The 16,914-nt window shown below is 44.4% G+C and overlaps 1 protein-coding gene across 3 annotated transcripts in view; it reads left to right on the top strand.

Annotated features, from left to right (window-relative positions):
- Positions 1–16,914, top strand: part of WDR26 (WD repeat domain 26) — a 716,351-nt gene that overhangs the window by 590,255 nt on the left and 109,182 nt on the right. For all 3 annotated transcript variants that reach the window (XM_078649852.1, XM_078649853.1, XM_078649851.1), the window contains one exon: positions 12,443–12,572. In XM_078649852.1, the coding sequence (XP_078505978.1) occupies positions 12,443–12,572 (130 nt within the window). The remainder of the gene's footprint in view (positions 1–12,442; positions 12,573–16,914) is intronic.

Here is a 16,914-nt window from a genome sequence, read left to right as displayed (position 1 = left end):
ACGCTTTTCCACCCATTCCCCTGATTCCGGCGGTGCTCATCAAGCTGTCCCAGTCCAGGGCGCGGATGATCCTGATTGCCCTGGATGGCCCAGGCAGTGGTGGTTCACGGACCTGCTTCACCGGTCTCTCCTTCCTCACATACGGTTGCCGTGCAGGCCGGACCTTCTCACGAAGTTTGAGGGGCAGATGGTACACCCCAACCTCTCGTCTTTGAGTTTGGCGGAATGGCTCCTGAGATAGTGCAGTATGGCCATTTGAATCTGCCTGAAGATTGCATGGACATACTGAAGGAGGCCTTCCACTAGGACTTCTTATGCTTACAAGTGGAAGAGGTTTTGCATCTGGTGCAAGTCCAAGAACTATGACCCAACGACGTGTAAGGAAGATGTCATCCTTCCGTATCTTCTACATCTGGCGCTGTCTTGCCTTAATGTCCATTCCATTAAGGTTCATCTTGCTGCGCTAACTGCCTACAGGAAATGCCCTTCACAGACTTCCTTCTTTCAGATCCCTGTGATCAAAGATTTTTTGGAAGGCTTGAAGAAAGTGTTCCCTCCTGTCCGGCTTCCTTCGCCTTCATGGGAATTGAATGTGGTGCTGTCCAGATTGATGAAGGACCCTTTTGAACCTATTCATAAGGCTTTGTTGCAGCACCTGTCCTGGAAGGCGGCGTTCCTCGTGGCCATTACATCGGCCCGCAGGGTCAGTGAAATTCAGGCGTTGTGTTGCCAAGAACCTTATACTGTATTTCATGGTGCTAAGGTTGTTATGCGTACTCACCCTAAATTTCTTCCAAAGGTTATATCTGATTTTCATGTTAACCAGACCATAACTTTACCTAAGTTTTTTCAGAATCCTTCCTCTCCAGCGGAAAGGTCCCTACATTCCCTGGATGTTAGGAGGGTGTTGAAATTTTATCTGGATAACACCAAGGATATTCGTAGGTCAGACCAATTGTTTATCAATTATGGATCAGTCAGGACGGGTCTTGCTACCTCTAAACAGTCCATCTCGAGGTGGATTGTGTCCTGTATACAATTGTGTTACCAAAAAGCTAATAAGACCTTAGGGGGTAAACCTAAGGCTCATTCCACCAGGGGCAAAGCTGCCACGACTGCTTTGCTACGTAATGTTCCAATTGCAGAAATCTGCAAGGCGGCCACTTGGAAGTCGGTCCATACCTTTGCTAAGCATTACTGTCTGGACACTGATGCCAGGGCAGACGCTCAGGTTGGGCAGGCCTCGCTGCGAAATCTGTTTGCACAGTAGTGGTTATTTTATTTTTTCTCCACCGCCGCTTTGGTGTGGGGATGGGCTTTCCATTCTATTCACTAGATTATGACTATACACAAAGATCCCCTACTACAAAAGGAGTAGTTTCTGTCCTGTAACTCCAGTTCTGTAGTAGGGGTATCTCTGTTATAGTCATAAGCGCCCGCCCTCCTCCCCGGTGGAGAGAGATATTCATGTCAGGAATGCTACAGGTTCTGGCGTGTTACGCCTTCAAAAAGAACTGAAAGTAAAAGGGACCTGCAGTGCATTCTGGGATACTGTGAAGTTCTGGAAAGTTCTCTTAAAGGCACAATATCCTGTTCTGAGCCACATAATGGCAGCCTATGGGGCTTATCTGTCCATTTCTTCCTCTCCATCATTCCAGAGGGTATTGCTGTTAAGGCAAGGTTTTCTCTGTGGAGAAATCTGGACAGGCTGTGCTGTTTGTGGATTTTTTGTGGAATTTCTAGTTGAAGTACTGAACAGTGTAGCCTGTGGATATAGGCCTCATTATCTGTCTTTAATTCTCTCTTAAGTGTCTGTGCAGTTCTGCATTTTTGGACACCTTAAGAGATTCTTTTTTATTGCTCCGGGGTCCACGCACATGGGCGGGACTATTCTCTAGATTATGACTATAACAGAGATACCCCTACTACAGAACTGGAGTTACAGGACAGAAACTACTCCTTCCTTCAGGATGATGATGGTGACACTGTCTGAAGAGGGAAAGATACCAAACTCACCTACAATGGTGGATGAATTGGATGAGTACTTAATTCCAAAGCCATACTCACCAGTCCCTCAGGCGGTTGATTCTCCTCCTGAGGATATAGGAAGTTTTCACGCTATCATGGAAAGGGCAACAACTAGATTTCATCTTCCTGTATCGGTACAGAAAACAGAGTGTTTTCTTTATGATTTTAAAGATCAAAGTAGAAAATCGGTTAGTTCCATCCCTATAATCGATCATATTTTGGAAGAAGGAAAGAAAATAATGAAAACTACTTTTTCGATACCTGCGATGCTCCCTAGAATTGATAAAAAATATAAAGCACCGGATGATGCTCCTGCTTGCCTCCCTGGGCACCCAAGACCAGACTGTTATTTCACAGGCGGCCCAACAGAAGTCTTGTAATCCATCTATTCCAGTAACAGCAGCGCCAGATAAAGATGGGAGACGCCTGGATAACATCATCGGTAAACGCTTTACCACCATGGCGGGTGCCTCTGTTCGTGCCACGAATTCTTTGGCGATTTTAGGCAGATATGACCGCCAATTATGGTCTGACATCTCACCTTAGCTCGAATATCTTCCTGAGGATAAGAAACATGAAGCAAGAAAAATACTCCTGGAGGGCGAAAGGTCTGCGTCAGAGATTGATATCTCTATGGATATGGCTTCTTTGGGTTTTCGCCAACTTGCTGGAGCAGCAACCCTTAGACGTCAGCATTGGTTGAAATCCACCAACGTTCTCCTGGAGGTCCAGACAAAGATTCTGAACATGCCATTAGATGGGGACTTATTATTTGGGAAACACATAGATGAGGCGTTACAAGAAATCAAAAATGATACTGATACTGCCAGGGAGCTGGGTACTTTACAATACAGAAGGACGCCTTTTCGAGGAGCGAGAGGCAGAGGTTCATATTCATTTTGTGGAGGATATCAAAAATACCAACATCAGGGCAGTCAAGGACGATATGGATACCAACAGCAGCAACTACAGCAGTCCTATAGAAACACCCCAGGCGCCGCTTGTAGGCAACAGAACAGAAGACGCCAACCTCAAGGCAGAGACTCTGCTAGAAAACAGTGACAAGCTTTTAACACCTGCACCAGATCTGCCACAACTAGCCTACAAAATTCCGAATGTATCCCAACATCAAAAAAATTGGAAGAAAATATCCACAGACAAGTGGATATTGGACATTATCAAATTTGGTCACACCTTGGAATTTACCAATTCCCCCCCCTCCTCATCCACCTCTGAAGAAGCATCCACCGCATCTTGCTCTTCTCAGAAAGGAGGTAAAAGCCATGCTATCGAAAGGAGCGAGAGAAAGAGTGCCTCGCTCTCAGGTGGGAAAGGATTTTATTCTCGCTTTTTTCTAATAAAGAAAAAGTCAGGGGATTTAAGAAAACTGAGCAAATATCTTCAAAGGAAATCCTTTTGCATGGTTACACTTCAGGAAATCCTTCAGCTTTTGGATCATGCGGACTTCATGACAACGTTGGATCTCCAGGATGCGTACTTACACATCCTAAACACCAGAAATTCCTTCGATTTACTGTGGCAGGTGTACTTTTCCAATTCAAAGTCCTCCCATTCGGCTTATGCTCGGCTTGGAGAGTCTTTACCAAATTCCTAGCTCCAGTAGCAGCTCATCTCAGACTGCATGGCATCCAATTATTCCCTTACCTGGACGATTGGCTAATAAAGGCTCCTTCCTTTCAACAGGCTTCTCACGCAACATCCACATGCCTGCAGGTTTTTCACTCTCTGGGACTGTCTCTGAACATTAAAAAAAACAGTCCTCCATCCTTCCCAAAGGATTCAATTTCTAGGGGCAATGTTGGATACCATCCGAGACAAAGCATTCTTGTCCAAAGAAAGGCAATCTCGCCTTGCTTCTCTGGCGTCAGACCTCCTAAAAAGAAAGTTTGCTTCTGTAAGGATGATCAAATCCTTTCTGGGAATACTATCAGCCATTCTGCTAGTACCTCATACCCGTCTGAGAATGAGACCAATTCAGGAGGAACTGTACAGTCAGTGGCTGCAAATCTCTGGGTGGTTCGACGACCTAGTGCAAATAATTCCAGTTATGCGAGAAACTCTTTCCTGGTGGAGGCGTTTCGAAAATGCCTGCCGGGCTCACTTTCCAGCCTTCTGTACCGGATTTCATCCTCACAACAGATGCCTCCCTAGAGGGGTGGGGTGCACAGCTTCAGGATCTCTGCATTAGAGGGGAATGGTCTGCTGCAGTGGCAAAGATGCATATCAATTTTCTGGAGCTTCGAGCCATTTTTCTGGCGTTGCAGTCTTTTCTCCCAAGACTTCACGGGTCAACGGTTCTAATCAGAACCGACAACACCACTTGCATGCATTATCTAAACAAGCAAGGAGGTACCCGGTCCCATATTCTATCTCAAGAAGCTCAAAGCATTTGGGAATGGCTGCTTTCTCATGATATCAAAATAAAGGTGGAACATCTACCAGGGATCCACAACCAACACTTTAGCAGACACTCTGAGCAGGAACTCAAAGTCTTGTCATGAATGGAAGCTGGATCAAGCATTTGTGGAGAATATATTTTGGAAATGAGAGAGGCCAAATCCGGATCTTTTTGCATCCAGGAACAATCGAAAGTGCCCATTCTTTGCAAGTTGGGAGCCAGAGAAGGGCTTTTGGGGGAACGCCTTCATGATGAGTTGTACGTGGATTTTTGCTTACGCATTTCCCCCTTTCCTGTTTATCCCAAGACTTCTGCGCAAGCTCAAGATGGAACCATGCTGCACGATTCTCATTGATCCGAAATGGCCGCGTTAACATTGGATTACAGAGCTTTTCCTACTATCCAAACTCAGACTGTATCGTCTTCCAGCAATCCCGAACTTATTGTCAATGAACAGAGGCCAGATTCTTCATTCTGGATTCACGGAGTTTAAGGAGATACATTTACCTCAAGACTGCAGAGACATTCTTGCTAGAGCAAGAGCTCCTTCTACTTTGAAAACGTATGCGTTAAAATGGAAACGATTCTGTTCCTGGTGTAGTAACAAGAATGTACATCCTTTAAAATGTCCTCCAGCTAAGATTCTACCTTATCTTTTACCGTTATCTATATCTGGTCTCATGTTTGCTTCGGTTAAACTGCATCTAGCGGCCATTTCTTCCTACAGGCATTCTACAGGAGCAGAATCCCTTTGTTCTAATCGTCTGATTAACAGTTTCTAAAAGGGCTTTTCAGAACTTTTCCACCTATTAGGGCTCCTCCTCCAGAATGGAGGCCTAATTTGGTGCTGCAACAGCTAATGAGGCATCCATTTGAGCCTATTCACAAAGCAGATTTAAAGTATCTCTCATGGAAAACAGCGCTCCTAGTGGCACTCGCCTCTGCTCGAAGAGTCAGTGAAATACAGGCTTTCACTATCAAGCAACCTTATTTGAAATTTAACAATGACTACGTCCTTCTAAGAACTAATCCTACGTTCATACCTAAAGTTCCCTCTTCATTCCATCTTAACGAGCCTGTAATATTACGCTCTTTCTTTCCTAATCTGTCTTCCTCTACTGAGAAATCTTTACATACCTTGGATGTCAAGAGATGTTTAAAGTTCTACATTTCATGTACTGTGTCCATTAGAAAATCCGACCAATTATTTATTTCCTATGGTGGTCAAAAACCAGGAACAGCTGTGACGAAGTCCACTATCGCAAGGTGGATTGCATCTACTATCCAATTCTGCCATTTCAAAGCTGGACATCCTTTGTCAAACAAGCTAAGGCTCATTCTACTAGGGCAGTATCGTCATCTACTGCTCTTTTTGCTGGAGTACCTTTAGAGAGGATTTGCCGTGCTGCAACCTGGAAAAATGTGCACACTTTTACACAGCATTACTGCCTGGATCTGACAACAGAGGCTGAATCAGCAGTGGGTCAAGCAGTGTTGCGAAACATTTTTAAATAAGGTAAGCCTCTGTAAGGAGGTGACTATAGCTTTACAAATTGAGATGTTCATTATTGCATATATATTTATTTTGATGCATATGTTTATGAATTGCCCATTATTAGGGTTAAAATGTATACTGCATTATTGTATTGGGTTTACAAGGTATCTATTGTTTTTTCTTGATACCCACCATCCACTATGCTACTAAGTATTGTTTATTGCTATCTATTCTGATTCGAAGCATGTGAATCTATGAAAGATACCCCAATACTGGATAAGAAAACAAGTTACTTACCTGTAACTTCAGTTATCTAGTATTGGTATCTTTCATAGATTCACATGCAACCCACCCTCCTCCCCGGAGAGGCTTACCTTATCATTATGGCATACTTACTGTCACTTGTGCTACGAAAATCTGAGGTTTGCCTCTCTGTGCAAGGTTCTAAGAGGGTACTGCAGCCTGTTTGGCTGTGTTCCAAGTTTGGTTCTTTTTGCAAAAGGACTAAGATAGGCTAATGTAGTGACTTTGCTGTCCATAGTAGCCTATTGTTTAATGTTATTATGTCTATAATGTATATGTTTTGTTATACCGCGAGACTCCCACCTCGTGGGCGGGGATGATTCCTAACATGTGAATCTATGAAAGATACCAATACTGAATAACTGAAGTTACAGGTTACAGGTAAGTAACCTGTTTTCTTCTTTGCTTTGGGCACCCACATAAGTGAGGTATAATTTTTTTCAGGCGACCAAGGGAATTGGAGGTTAGCAGGGGGTTCTGGGTAATAAAACGTTGGAGGATCCATGCAAGCCACAGCACCAGCCAAGTGTCGTCCATGCACACCACCAGCCAAGTGCCATCCACTCGCACCCCCAGCCAAGCGACAGTCCTCGCACACTTTCAGCCAATAGTTAGTCCACACAACCTGCTAGCTAAGCACAAGTCCACATATTCACCACCAGCAAAATGCAGGTTCACACAGCCAGCCAAACACCAGCAAACACAGACCATCAACCAAACTCCAGTTCACACAGAAACGTTTTGCTAGTGTCTAGTGCTTTTCTGCCCCACCTGGGTGCAGGTGTGCCAAAAAATATCACTAATCTGCCCCAAGGGGGGCGTGGGGGTGCGATAGCAAAAACAGCTAAAATGTGCTCACAAAAAAGAGGAGCAACCCTTGCCTAAGCGGCATATCCCTGACATGCCCATAAACAGATCACTGGTGCTTAGTGGGTTTTCTGCCCGTCCCTCTCGGGGAAGGAGGGGGGTGGAGACTGTGCCAATTTTTAGGAGGGGTGGGGGCCTTATAATGCCTATTTAGGGCAGCACCGCCCTATATTTTCACAAAAAAGAATCCCTGGTGTCTAGTGGGTTTTCTGCCCCCCTGGGGTCAGATTGGGTGTAATAACCCGCATCTGCCTCCCGGGGGCGGTCAGAAAGACTGTCCTTTTTCTATTCGGTGGAGGCATTGTTGTGCCCATCACCCCTCTTATTTAAAAAAAAAAAAAAATCCTTGGTGCCTAGTGGGCTTTCTGTCCCCCTTTTCCTCTATTTCCCCCATCTGCACCCCTGGGGTGGGGCAGAAAGACTTTATAATTTCTTTTTTGCGGGGGGGGGGGGGGGTGAGGGCACCATTGTGCCCATTTAGGGCAGCCCCCACGCCTAAGCATATAAAATAAAATAAAAAAATCCCTGGTGTCAAGTGTGGTTTCCCCAAGCAGGGATGTACCAGGGAGGGGTACCATTGGAAAGGGATATTCTCCCCTTTCCAGCCAGTTGTACCTCTTGTTGGAATGTGTTTTATTGGTAGGGGCAAATGTAGGTCTGCCACTGGCAATAAGGCCACTAACACATGGTAGGACCCAGCATAGGTCTTAGAACATTATTCCTATGCTCAGCCCTTGGTAACATGGCTGCAAGCAGACAGGCTTAACGTCAAAGCCACTTATGTAAAGCATTTAAAAACACCATTTCGGTAAATAATTAAGACACAACACAAAATAAAAATCCAACACCAATTTATAAAAATAGGTAATATTTTTATCTTTTAAATGACAACAAAACGAAAACAATCCACTGTAGGGAACCAGAGAGATACATTTTTGAAGATTAGTCACTTTCTTGTGCTTAGAAACCAACATTGCCCCTTTTAGTCATTTTGTTTTCTCTGACAGGGACACCTTTAAGAAATTGTTCTGGAGAATCTCACCAAATGTGTTGTGCATTCTCCAGCAGGCGGGGTCCAGTTAGAACTCCTTCCTGAAGTTCTGCGTGCGTGTCACAAAGTATCCAACACACAATCCAAGGCTCTGGAATCTCTAAGAGGGTCCTTAAGTGTGACACTTCAATTCCGCAATCCACTTGAACAAAACCCTTACTAATCCACTGGTACTCCAGGCTGGGAATTATTTGTGGGGATGTCTAGGTAAGCTCTGTTAACCTGTAGCTTGCAGTGAGTCCACTCTTTAGTTATTTTGCAGCAAGGTAATCCACAGGGATGCAATTTCAGTTGGTGGAGTCTTCAGAGGTCAGGCCTTAGAAATCTTTGGACAGCAAAACTTCTCAGCCAGCAACTTCTTGCTTCAGTAAGTTTCAAGTCGCAGCTCTGGAGGGCTCTGCCCCTCTCAGATACTTATGCAAAATTCTCTGGGTCAAGCAACAAGTCACTTCTGACCAATGAGAGCAGGGTAACTCTCCATAGTTATGACCACATCCTGTAGAGTGTGGCATTATTTTGTCTTAGAGTGCATCAAATCTTCCAAATCCATAATGGCTGATTTTCCAGCAAGAAGGTAAGAGCTGGCTAAACACACCCCCTGGGATGGCTTATTTCCATAGACTCCCCCCCCACCATCTGCACATACCTTCCTTAAGCCTAGCCCTGACTCTGGGTCAAGAGTGTAAAAGTGTAACTGACACCCAGGCCTCCCCTCTGCCTTTGAAGAGCATGGCTCCACCCCCTGGCGTGGCATTCCTATGGACCAGCACACTGCCCTCCCAGCAGAGTTGGTAACCCCAGGGGCTCTTTATCACCGCTTCAAAGCAACCTGGCTAATCCACTTAACTCTGACCAATCAGGGCAGACCACTGGAAGGCTGAATTTGGACTTTCAAACAAGAAAGTCTTATAACTTCTTGTATGCGCACTTTAGAAGAAATTCAACAATATGGTATTGGTGGATTTACTACTACCATTATGGGAAGTCTTTGAAAGGTCAGGCTAGTCCTCTCCTGTCAATAGTTATTAATCAATAACTCCCTACCATGTTAACCTATGGGCCATGGGATTTGCAATGGGGAAAATGACTTGGGCCAGTTTTCTAACACCAGGGCTTAAAAAAACATATTTTATAAGTATTTTCCTAATTTCTATAGGACCCCCACCCCCTGTGCAACTAGGGGAGACTTTAGGGGTTCTGAATCTGCAGAAATATTGCAGGTCCTCCTTACCCAGTGCTCCTATGTGGGGAGTGAAATGTGAAATTTCACTTTACCCAGGCATATAAAAACTCATTTTATAAGGGTGTACTTTATAGATAACTGACCCGCCACCCCTGGGATACCTAGGGGAGACCCTGTGAGGTCCCTAATATGCAAAAACATTGTAGGTTATCCATTTTTAAGTGCCCCTACCACCAAAGCCAAGTCTGGGCACAATTTACTTTTTTAAAGCAGTCCTGACTGCTTTATGTTTCCATAGCTATTAAGTTTATCCGGTCCATGCGCAAGTTGACCATTCAGTCTTAGTTTTTTCACTTTGCAACCAGGTCTTGTAGTCTTGTTAATCAGCATCTAAGACATGTAACGTAAGTTGCGAGGACGATGTGGCTTAACGGGTAAAGTGTCCGACCCTGAAGCTGCAGAACAAGGCTCCAGCCTCGGCAGGGACGCTCAAACATCCTGTGATTCTGGGCAAATTGCCCAATTTTCCCATGCTTAAAAATGAATGTGTCGGTCTGTAACGCAACCGGTGCTCGTAAAGTGCTCTGATACCTACGGGTCGAGTTTGCGCTATAGAAAACTGCAACACAAAAAAGAACTGTAATGCAAAGTAAAAACCTGGACTGCATGACACGCTCACGCGTGCACATAGGCAACCGAAGTGCTGGACTGGCTCTCTTTTACTTTTTTAGACGGCATAGCACTTTGTACAGAGAATGATCAATTTCGGCTATTCCTCAAATGTGGGACTTTTTTCTCAAGCAAAAGTTATTAAAGGGATTTGTAAAACAGGTATCCCACCAAAACATTTGTAAAAACAGTTCAGTATCGTAAAATACTTTTGTTAAAAGTTTGTCGCAATTGTTCATTTTGTTAGAAGGTTGAAAAAGTTCACATTTTTCTACAAAATGATTAAATCATTTTGTAACTTTGTTCAAGCTCGCCCAGGTTGTTACTGATCCTTATTGTATTCATTCATTTATATTTATACATTATTTATAGCGGAATTAAAAAACTTGAATGTCACTTTTGTAACTACCTGGATTTTTGTGGTACGTGAAATTTCTATCTGTGCGGCAGACTTTCAAGTACTCCCCCCATAACAGTATACTACTGAAGTAATGGACTGGCTTTTCCCATGAGTATCATACATTATTGGGACAGGCACCCAGACATTCGTGAATAATGATTACTACTGGCTCCCAAACCCTCTTGTCCGGAGACTGGCACACTTTAATGGTTAGAGCATGCTGCCCTTCAATTAGGTTTAGTTATCAGTGCAGACTGCCATGTGGTGCACATAGCTCTCCTTGAAGACCTCTGTTAAAGGTCATGCCTCACCCCCAATAGATCTCTCGTATAGAACATGTTGACATCCCATCATCCCTGCAGACCAATCCGCATTTAGAAGGTGGCCCCAACCCCTTGCAGAGCATCTTCTACTGGGGCTACCCACAACACACAAACTGTCTGAACCCAGCTCAATGGACCTGACCGAAGGCTACAAGACAGTTTGCCTGCGGAGTAATCTTTAGTGGTCAAACTCCACACCTACATTGGTGGTGGCCAAAGTCCCTAACAACACCAGAGCACAAGTAGCAGACAACTACTGTCTCCAGGGGTGGTGGCTTGTGCACTGTCCCTTTTGACTTGCTTCACTCATCACTGAAAGGGAAGTGTTTTAATTAGGTTTTGTTTTCTCTCCTGTTGCACGTTACACAAGTTAAACTGCCCTCTTAAGCAACATGTCCTGCATTCTCGCAATTTTCAGTGACAATGTCGGCGTATTTTTTGGTTTTTTTTTTTATAAACACCAACCGGCATGAAAGTTAAAGTTGGATCTGCTTTTCAGTGTCTGGGCAGCTAAAGTGCTGGTTATGACAGTCAGGAGTTTACATAAGCAGTGTACAATTTAAGGGAGCATTTATTGAGGGGTTACTGACAAAGACATGTAGGATCGACATGATCACGCTATCCGAATGAAACTGTGCTTTTATTACCTCTTGCAAGCACCCCAGGCAGGCAAGGGTGCTGCAAGCACTTACAAACGTCCCGGGCGTCCCACATAAGAACCTTTACTTATAGGTCTAGACTGGTCATTAACATGAGGTATTTTAATCTGCTATGCTGACCAGGCTTCGCGTTCCCTGACGTGGCTTCTGGTGTTAATCACAATTTATGCCCTGCCTGTGTTACTTGAGTGGGGAGTATGGTGTTTGTTTAACGACCCTAATGACCTAATGATAATTTTAAGCATGGAAATAAAGCCAGCTTGACTCTCTGAGGCCGTGGGTCTCAGCGGGGAGGGCCGCGGGATATAAACTTTAACCTATTGGTATTGTAAATAACAATGTCTTTTATTTATATGTTGCTTTCTAAACATATAAATAAAAGGTTTTGTAATTAACATTCCCAATAGCAAGAAATATCTTAATTGCGAGACCTATTGCATTGCAAATGCTTGTTGCAGGTATGTAACAATTTCCTTAGTCATTTCTCTGCATTCATATTACGCCATATTTATACATAATGTAGGCAGTAAAGGGTAAGCCGGGTGGTATCTGTTCCAGATTTTTGTCAAACCTCCCTGCCTACCATCACAATGTGGTGTGCAGAATGACAACTGACTGTACAGCACAGAGATGATTTGTCTTGTGGTTCATGGATAATAGATGATTATTGTAAATCATCATATTATTCATTGTGGTAGGAATGATACACTTTGCTGGCACTACTGAGATTCGAAATTTCTGATAGGTCATAAAAATGGAAGAAATCTAGACTTCTATTGACTTTATCGGGATGCAGACTCATACTTGTTATTTTTGAAAATGTACAGATTAGTCTGAATTTAAATTGCATTGTAAGTGAATGTAGATGATTTCAGTTTATAAATGACTGTCGCCAAAGAACTGAGTGATACAATTAACTTCTCATGTTTCTTGTAACATATTACCTATTTAAATGTTGCATTTCATGTGAAGTCCTAAATCCAAATTTTGCCTGTGCTACAGTAGTATGGAAATAACATTTCATATTTTTATCTTGTGTTCTTAGGGAGTCCACTTATGGGACTTGCAAGACCGAGTTTTAGTGAGAAAATATCAAGGTGTTACTCAAGGGTTTTACACAATTCATTCATGTTTTGGAGGCCATAATGAAGACTTCATCGCCAGTGGTAGCGAAGGTATTGTATGCCATTTGTGTTTTACAGAGTAGTCAAAACAGAGGTCATTGCTGCTTTGTGTATATGCTATATTTAAATGTTTTCAGGCAATATGATTAGTTACGTTAGTGTAACAAAAAATAGATAACAAAATAAGTCATAAAAAATCCTATTAGTTTCAAACGCATTTAGCACTGACTAAAGCAGATTTGATTATATACGCAGGGTTAGTTACATACGAGCCTTGTAATGAAAAGGTGAGTAGTTGTCAAGGAAAATGTACATATTTTGCAAGAAAGGAAAGTTTTATTTTCTCCACCCATCTCTCTTGCATAAGACTGCAGTAGTATAGTTGTTCTCATCTGGCCAATAAATTGGAAGAGGTGGAATCAATATCCACGAAGAGAGGCAGGCATCTTTGGAATCTGCATGATTCTATCTCTTCGCTCCATCACCCCTGCATTCCCTTTGACTATGTCCATATGAGAGTTGCCGGGCGGGTGCAAATTAGCATTAGATGATGGTGATTGTAATGGAGAGACTTGCCAAACTGTAGCCAAACATCCTTCCCCCAACTATTGCAATATTTCTAGCAGTATGTGCAGTCTTGTCTCCCCATAAATCTGCATATTCAGGTCCAACCAGATTACATTCTAATAAAATTTTTACATCCAAGGCAAATCCAATCTTAGGTTCTTATGTTTACACACATGTGCCAGTCAGAACAGTACCCTACCGGTGGGGGGTTCCAAGGTATGCACAGAAACAAAGCCGTATTGAGAATGGTGTGAGCAGGTCAATATCCAAATATTGGCTTCCGTCAGTTTCTTCCCTGGCAAGTCCTGTCACCAAGGAAGCATAAACAATGGCGTACAATTTTGTAAAGTAAAGTGAGATAGGCAAGTGGTATTAGTGCTGGTCAGTTTCATTACCGACGAGGTATTCTCAATAAAACTCTATTAGCTTGCTAAACTCCCATAGATCAAGTTAAAATCGATGCCATTAATGTTCCTGGAATTTAATGTATCAAGCATGTGCAGGCTCCATATCTAAACTATAAGAGCACTGATGACAAACATAATCATTTTCTGATAGAGACTTCCCCAAGCATCAGACTGGTTCTGAAAAAGCTTGAGCAGTAGCTCTGCGCACTGGTAGGTGGCGGCGTTCTGGTTGTTATAGTCTGTGTTGAAGGTGACATCACTTTCCCTATATATGCCCCGACCCAGCTCGCTGACATCAGTTCCTTTCATTCTGCGACATCAGCGCGGAACCGAAGAGCTACTTATCCCATTTTTTGACAAACTTTTTTCTACCTTTTGCTAAACATTTTTTGGCTTAACTTCTACTGTGTGTAGGGCATTTTATCCCCTTACAAACCTTCATGGTTCAACAATTGTGGGAATTATCATGGGCAAATGACTGTTTGACCGCCACTTGGTTTGTCTTCGGTGCTTGGGGTCGAATCACGACCCCAAGGTCCACGTATAGTGCAAGTCGAAGCACCTGAAGGAGGTCACGAGCAGGGAGGATGTTCCTGGCGGCACAGCAGAAGACTCCGTGCCGCTCCCAGTCCAATTCTCATGGAGGCTCTCAGAGCCCTCCAGCGGACGATAGTTTTCCTGATACAAGACCTCCTTGTCGAAATCTGGTAAGTGAAAAAAGCACAAGAAGTTGAAGCGCTCTTCGACTTCACCTTCTTAACATCATTCTTCTTAGCCCTGTTCTCGCACTCTACCTGGGGAGCTGTCCAGTCTTCCTTGATTGACTTGCCCTTTGATGACTTCTGCCTATTTGGCGACAAGGCTGATGAGGCAGTTGAGTGCTTTCACAAGAGCAGGGCTCACGGCAGTCCTTTTGCCCCTACCGCAGAAGTGTAATTGGTAATTTTGGGTACCAGCCATACCCAGTCTAGCCCCCCACACAGTGCTTTCGAGGATGTGGCTACGGAGCCCAGAAAGGATGCTTTATGTAGCCAATCTGTGCATGCTGTCATATCCTCTGCCGCTCCAGCTGCTGCACCTTCAAAACGTTTTTAGTGTGCCCTCCATCCAGCACAGTCTTCCCATTGGCAGCAGAAATTAGGCCCCATCTGCCTCAATGGTTGGCAATCACAAGCGCTCCTCTAACATTCACGAACGAAATGCTGGTTGCAGCCCATATACAGATGTTAGGGGTTCCAGTCTTCCCCTACCTCAGTGACTGGCTGTTTTAGGCGGGCTCGCCCTAGGCAGTCGTTTATCTGTATTCGCTGGGGTTCACTATCAACATTCCGAAGTCGCACCTAACTCCCTCTTAGACGCTGCCTTTTATCAGAGCCATTCTAAACTCAGTGCAGTTCCCTGCCTATCCTCCGGAACGACTAGTCTGGGATATTCAGACTGTGATTCCGATGTTTAGGCCTCTATCCTGGGCTTTGGTGAGACTGACTCTGAGGCTGCTGGGTCTCATGGTCTCCTGCATTTTTCCTGTAAAGCATGCCCCCTGGTATATGCAGGCTTTACAATCGGACATGAAGTTCCAGTATCTGCAGCATCAGAGAATTCTGTCCGACCTGGTCCAGATAGCGGAAGAAACGGCAAAAGATATGCAGTAGTGGCTGACAAACCGCAATTGGTTCAGCAGCAGGCCCCTCTCCCTTCCCCACCCAAGATTGACTGTAGTGGCAGAGGCGTCACTCATAGTTTGGGATGGAGTGTCCGCTCTATATCAGGTTGTTGGAGTTTAGGGCAGATTCGCCTGGCATTGAAAGCCTTCCTTCAAAGGAAGGCTAGTTCAGGTGTTCACAGGCAACATTACGACATGCGGTACTGCAAAAAACAAGGCATGGTGGGATAATGGACCCTTTGCCAAGAGGCTGTAGGCCTCGCGACATGGCTAGAACGTCAGGACATTTTCCTGGTCGCTCAACACTTAGTAGGATCTCAAAAAGCCAGGGCGAAAAAACTCAGCTGTCAATGCCTTGTGGATCACTAATGGCATCTACATCCAGAGGTAGTTTAAGGTCTCTTCCAAGACTGGGGAGGACCTTGGTTAGATCTTTTTGCCACCACCGAGAACCGCCAATGTCAGCACTTCGGCGCACTGGAGCTTCCAAAGCGACACTTGCTTAGACTTGTTCTGTCTCTAAGGGAACTCGGGACTCCTGTATGCCTTTCTGCCAATACCACTCCTGTCCTGAGTTCTCACAAAAATCTCAGACGACCAGGCTCAAGTCATCCTAGTGGCTCCAGATTTGCCACAGAGGGTCTGGTACCCAGAACTCCTGAGCAATCTGCGCTCTGGAGAGGATCTCCTATCTTAACACCAAGGCAGGGTCATGCACCCAAACCTGCAAATGCTCACCTTCATGCATAGAGACTGAGCTGTGACAGTTGAGTTTTTTTTTTTTCGATCTCCCTCCTGAAGTTTGATCTTGGCAGCTAGGCATCCCGCCACTAAAACTGCTTAGGCTGCTGTTGGAATAAGTTTGTGGCTTGGTGTTCTTCACTCCGAATGGACCTCTTTTTTGACCCTCTTGTTGAGGTTTTGTTTGTTCTTTCCCTAGCCTTGCACGGTCTTGCTCTGTGCACTGTGCACTGTGCAAGGTTATTTGTCTGCCCTCTCATCTCTATTGTAGCTGCATGATCAATCCTCCCTCTTCGTCATCCCTTGTGACTCGTTTGCTTTTAAGGTTTGCAGCATTTTTTCCCACCTACTCCTTTTGTAATACTCCAATGGGACTGCGGTTTGGTCCTTACTTTTGTTCTGTCTTCTCCCTTTGAGCCCCTGTCTAGCTTCCCTCTGCACTCTAGACTTTCAAAACAGAGTTCCTGGTGGCCATTACCTCGGGCAGGAGCGTTGGTGAGCTTCAGGCTCTGTTGGTCCAACCTCCATACCCTAACTTCTTCCCTGGCAAGCTGGTTCTTCTGGCAAGTGCCTCTTTCCATCCAAAGGTGGTTGCCCCTTTTCAAATTCACTAGGGCATTACTCTGCCTGCCTTCTATGCTTCCTCCTCATCCGTCCAAGGAAGAGGAGAGACTCCATTGTTAGGATCCTACAAGTCATGTCATTTTATACTGAGGGCACCAAATATCGATTGGATGATCAGTTCTTCATTGGGTTCTCCAAAGCAAAGAAGTGCAAGGCTGTGCAGAAGCTAACGATCTCCAGGTGAATAGTACTCTACATAACAATCTGCTACGCTACACCCTGAGGGCTTGCATGCTTACTCCACTAGGACAAAAACCGCCGCTACTGCATTAGTTTGTGGCGTACGTATCCTGTATGCGTGTGCTTTTAACAAAACTGACTTCTCAACCGGTGAAGTAAATACTTCCATCATACATTCACGAAGCACTAGGGCTTGGACAGTCAGGTTCTT

Source organism: Lissotriton helveticus, chromosome 6 (genome assembly GCF_964261635.1).
Source record: "Lissotriton helveticus chromosome 6, aLisHel1.1, whole genome shotgun sequence".
NCBI classification, from domain to species: domain Eukaryota; kingdom Metazoa; phylum Chordata; class Amphibia; order Caudata; family Salamandridae; genus Lissotriton; species Lissotriton helveticus.
Note: the sequence above shows the minus strand (reverse complement) of the source record. Positions and strands in the feature narration are given on the sequence as shown.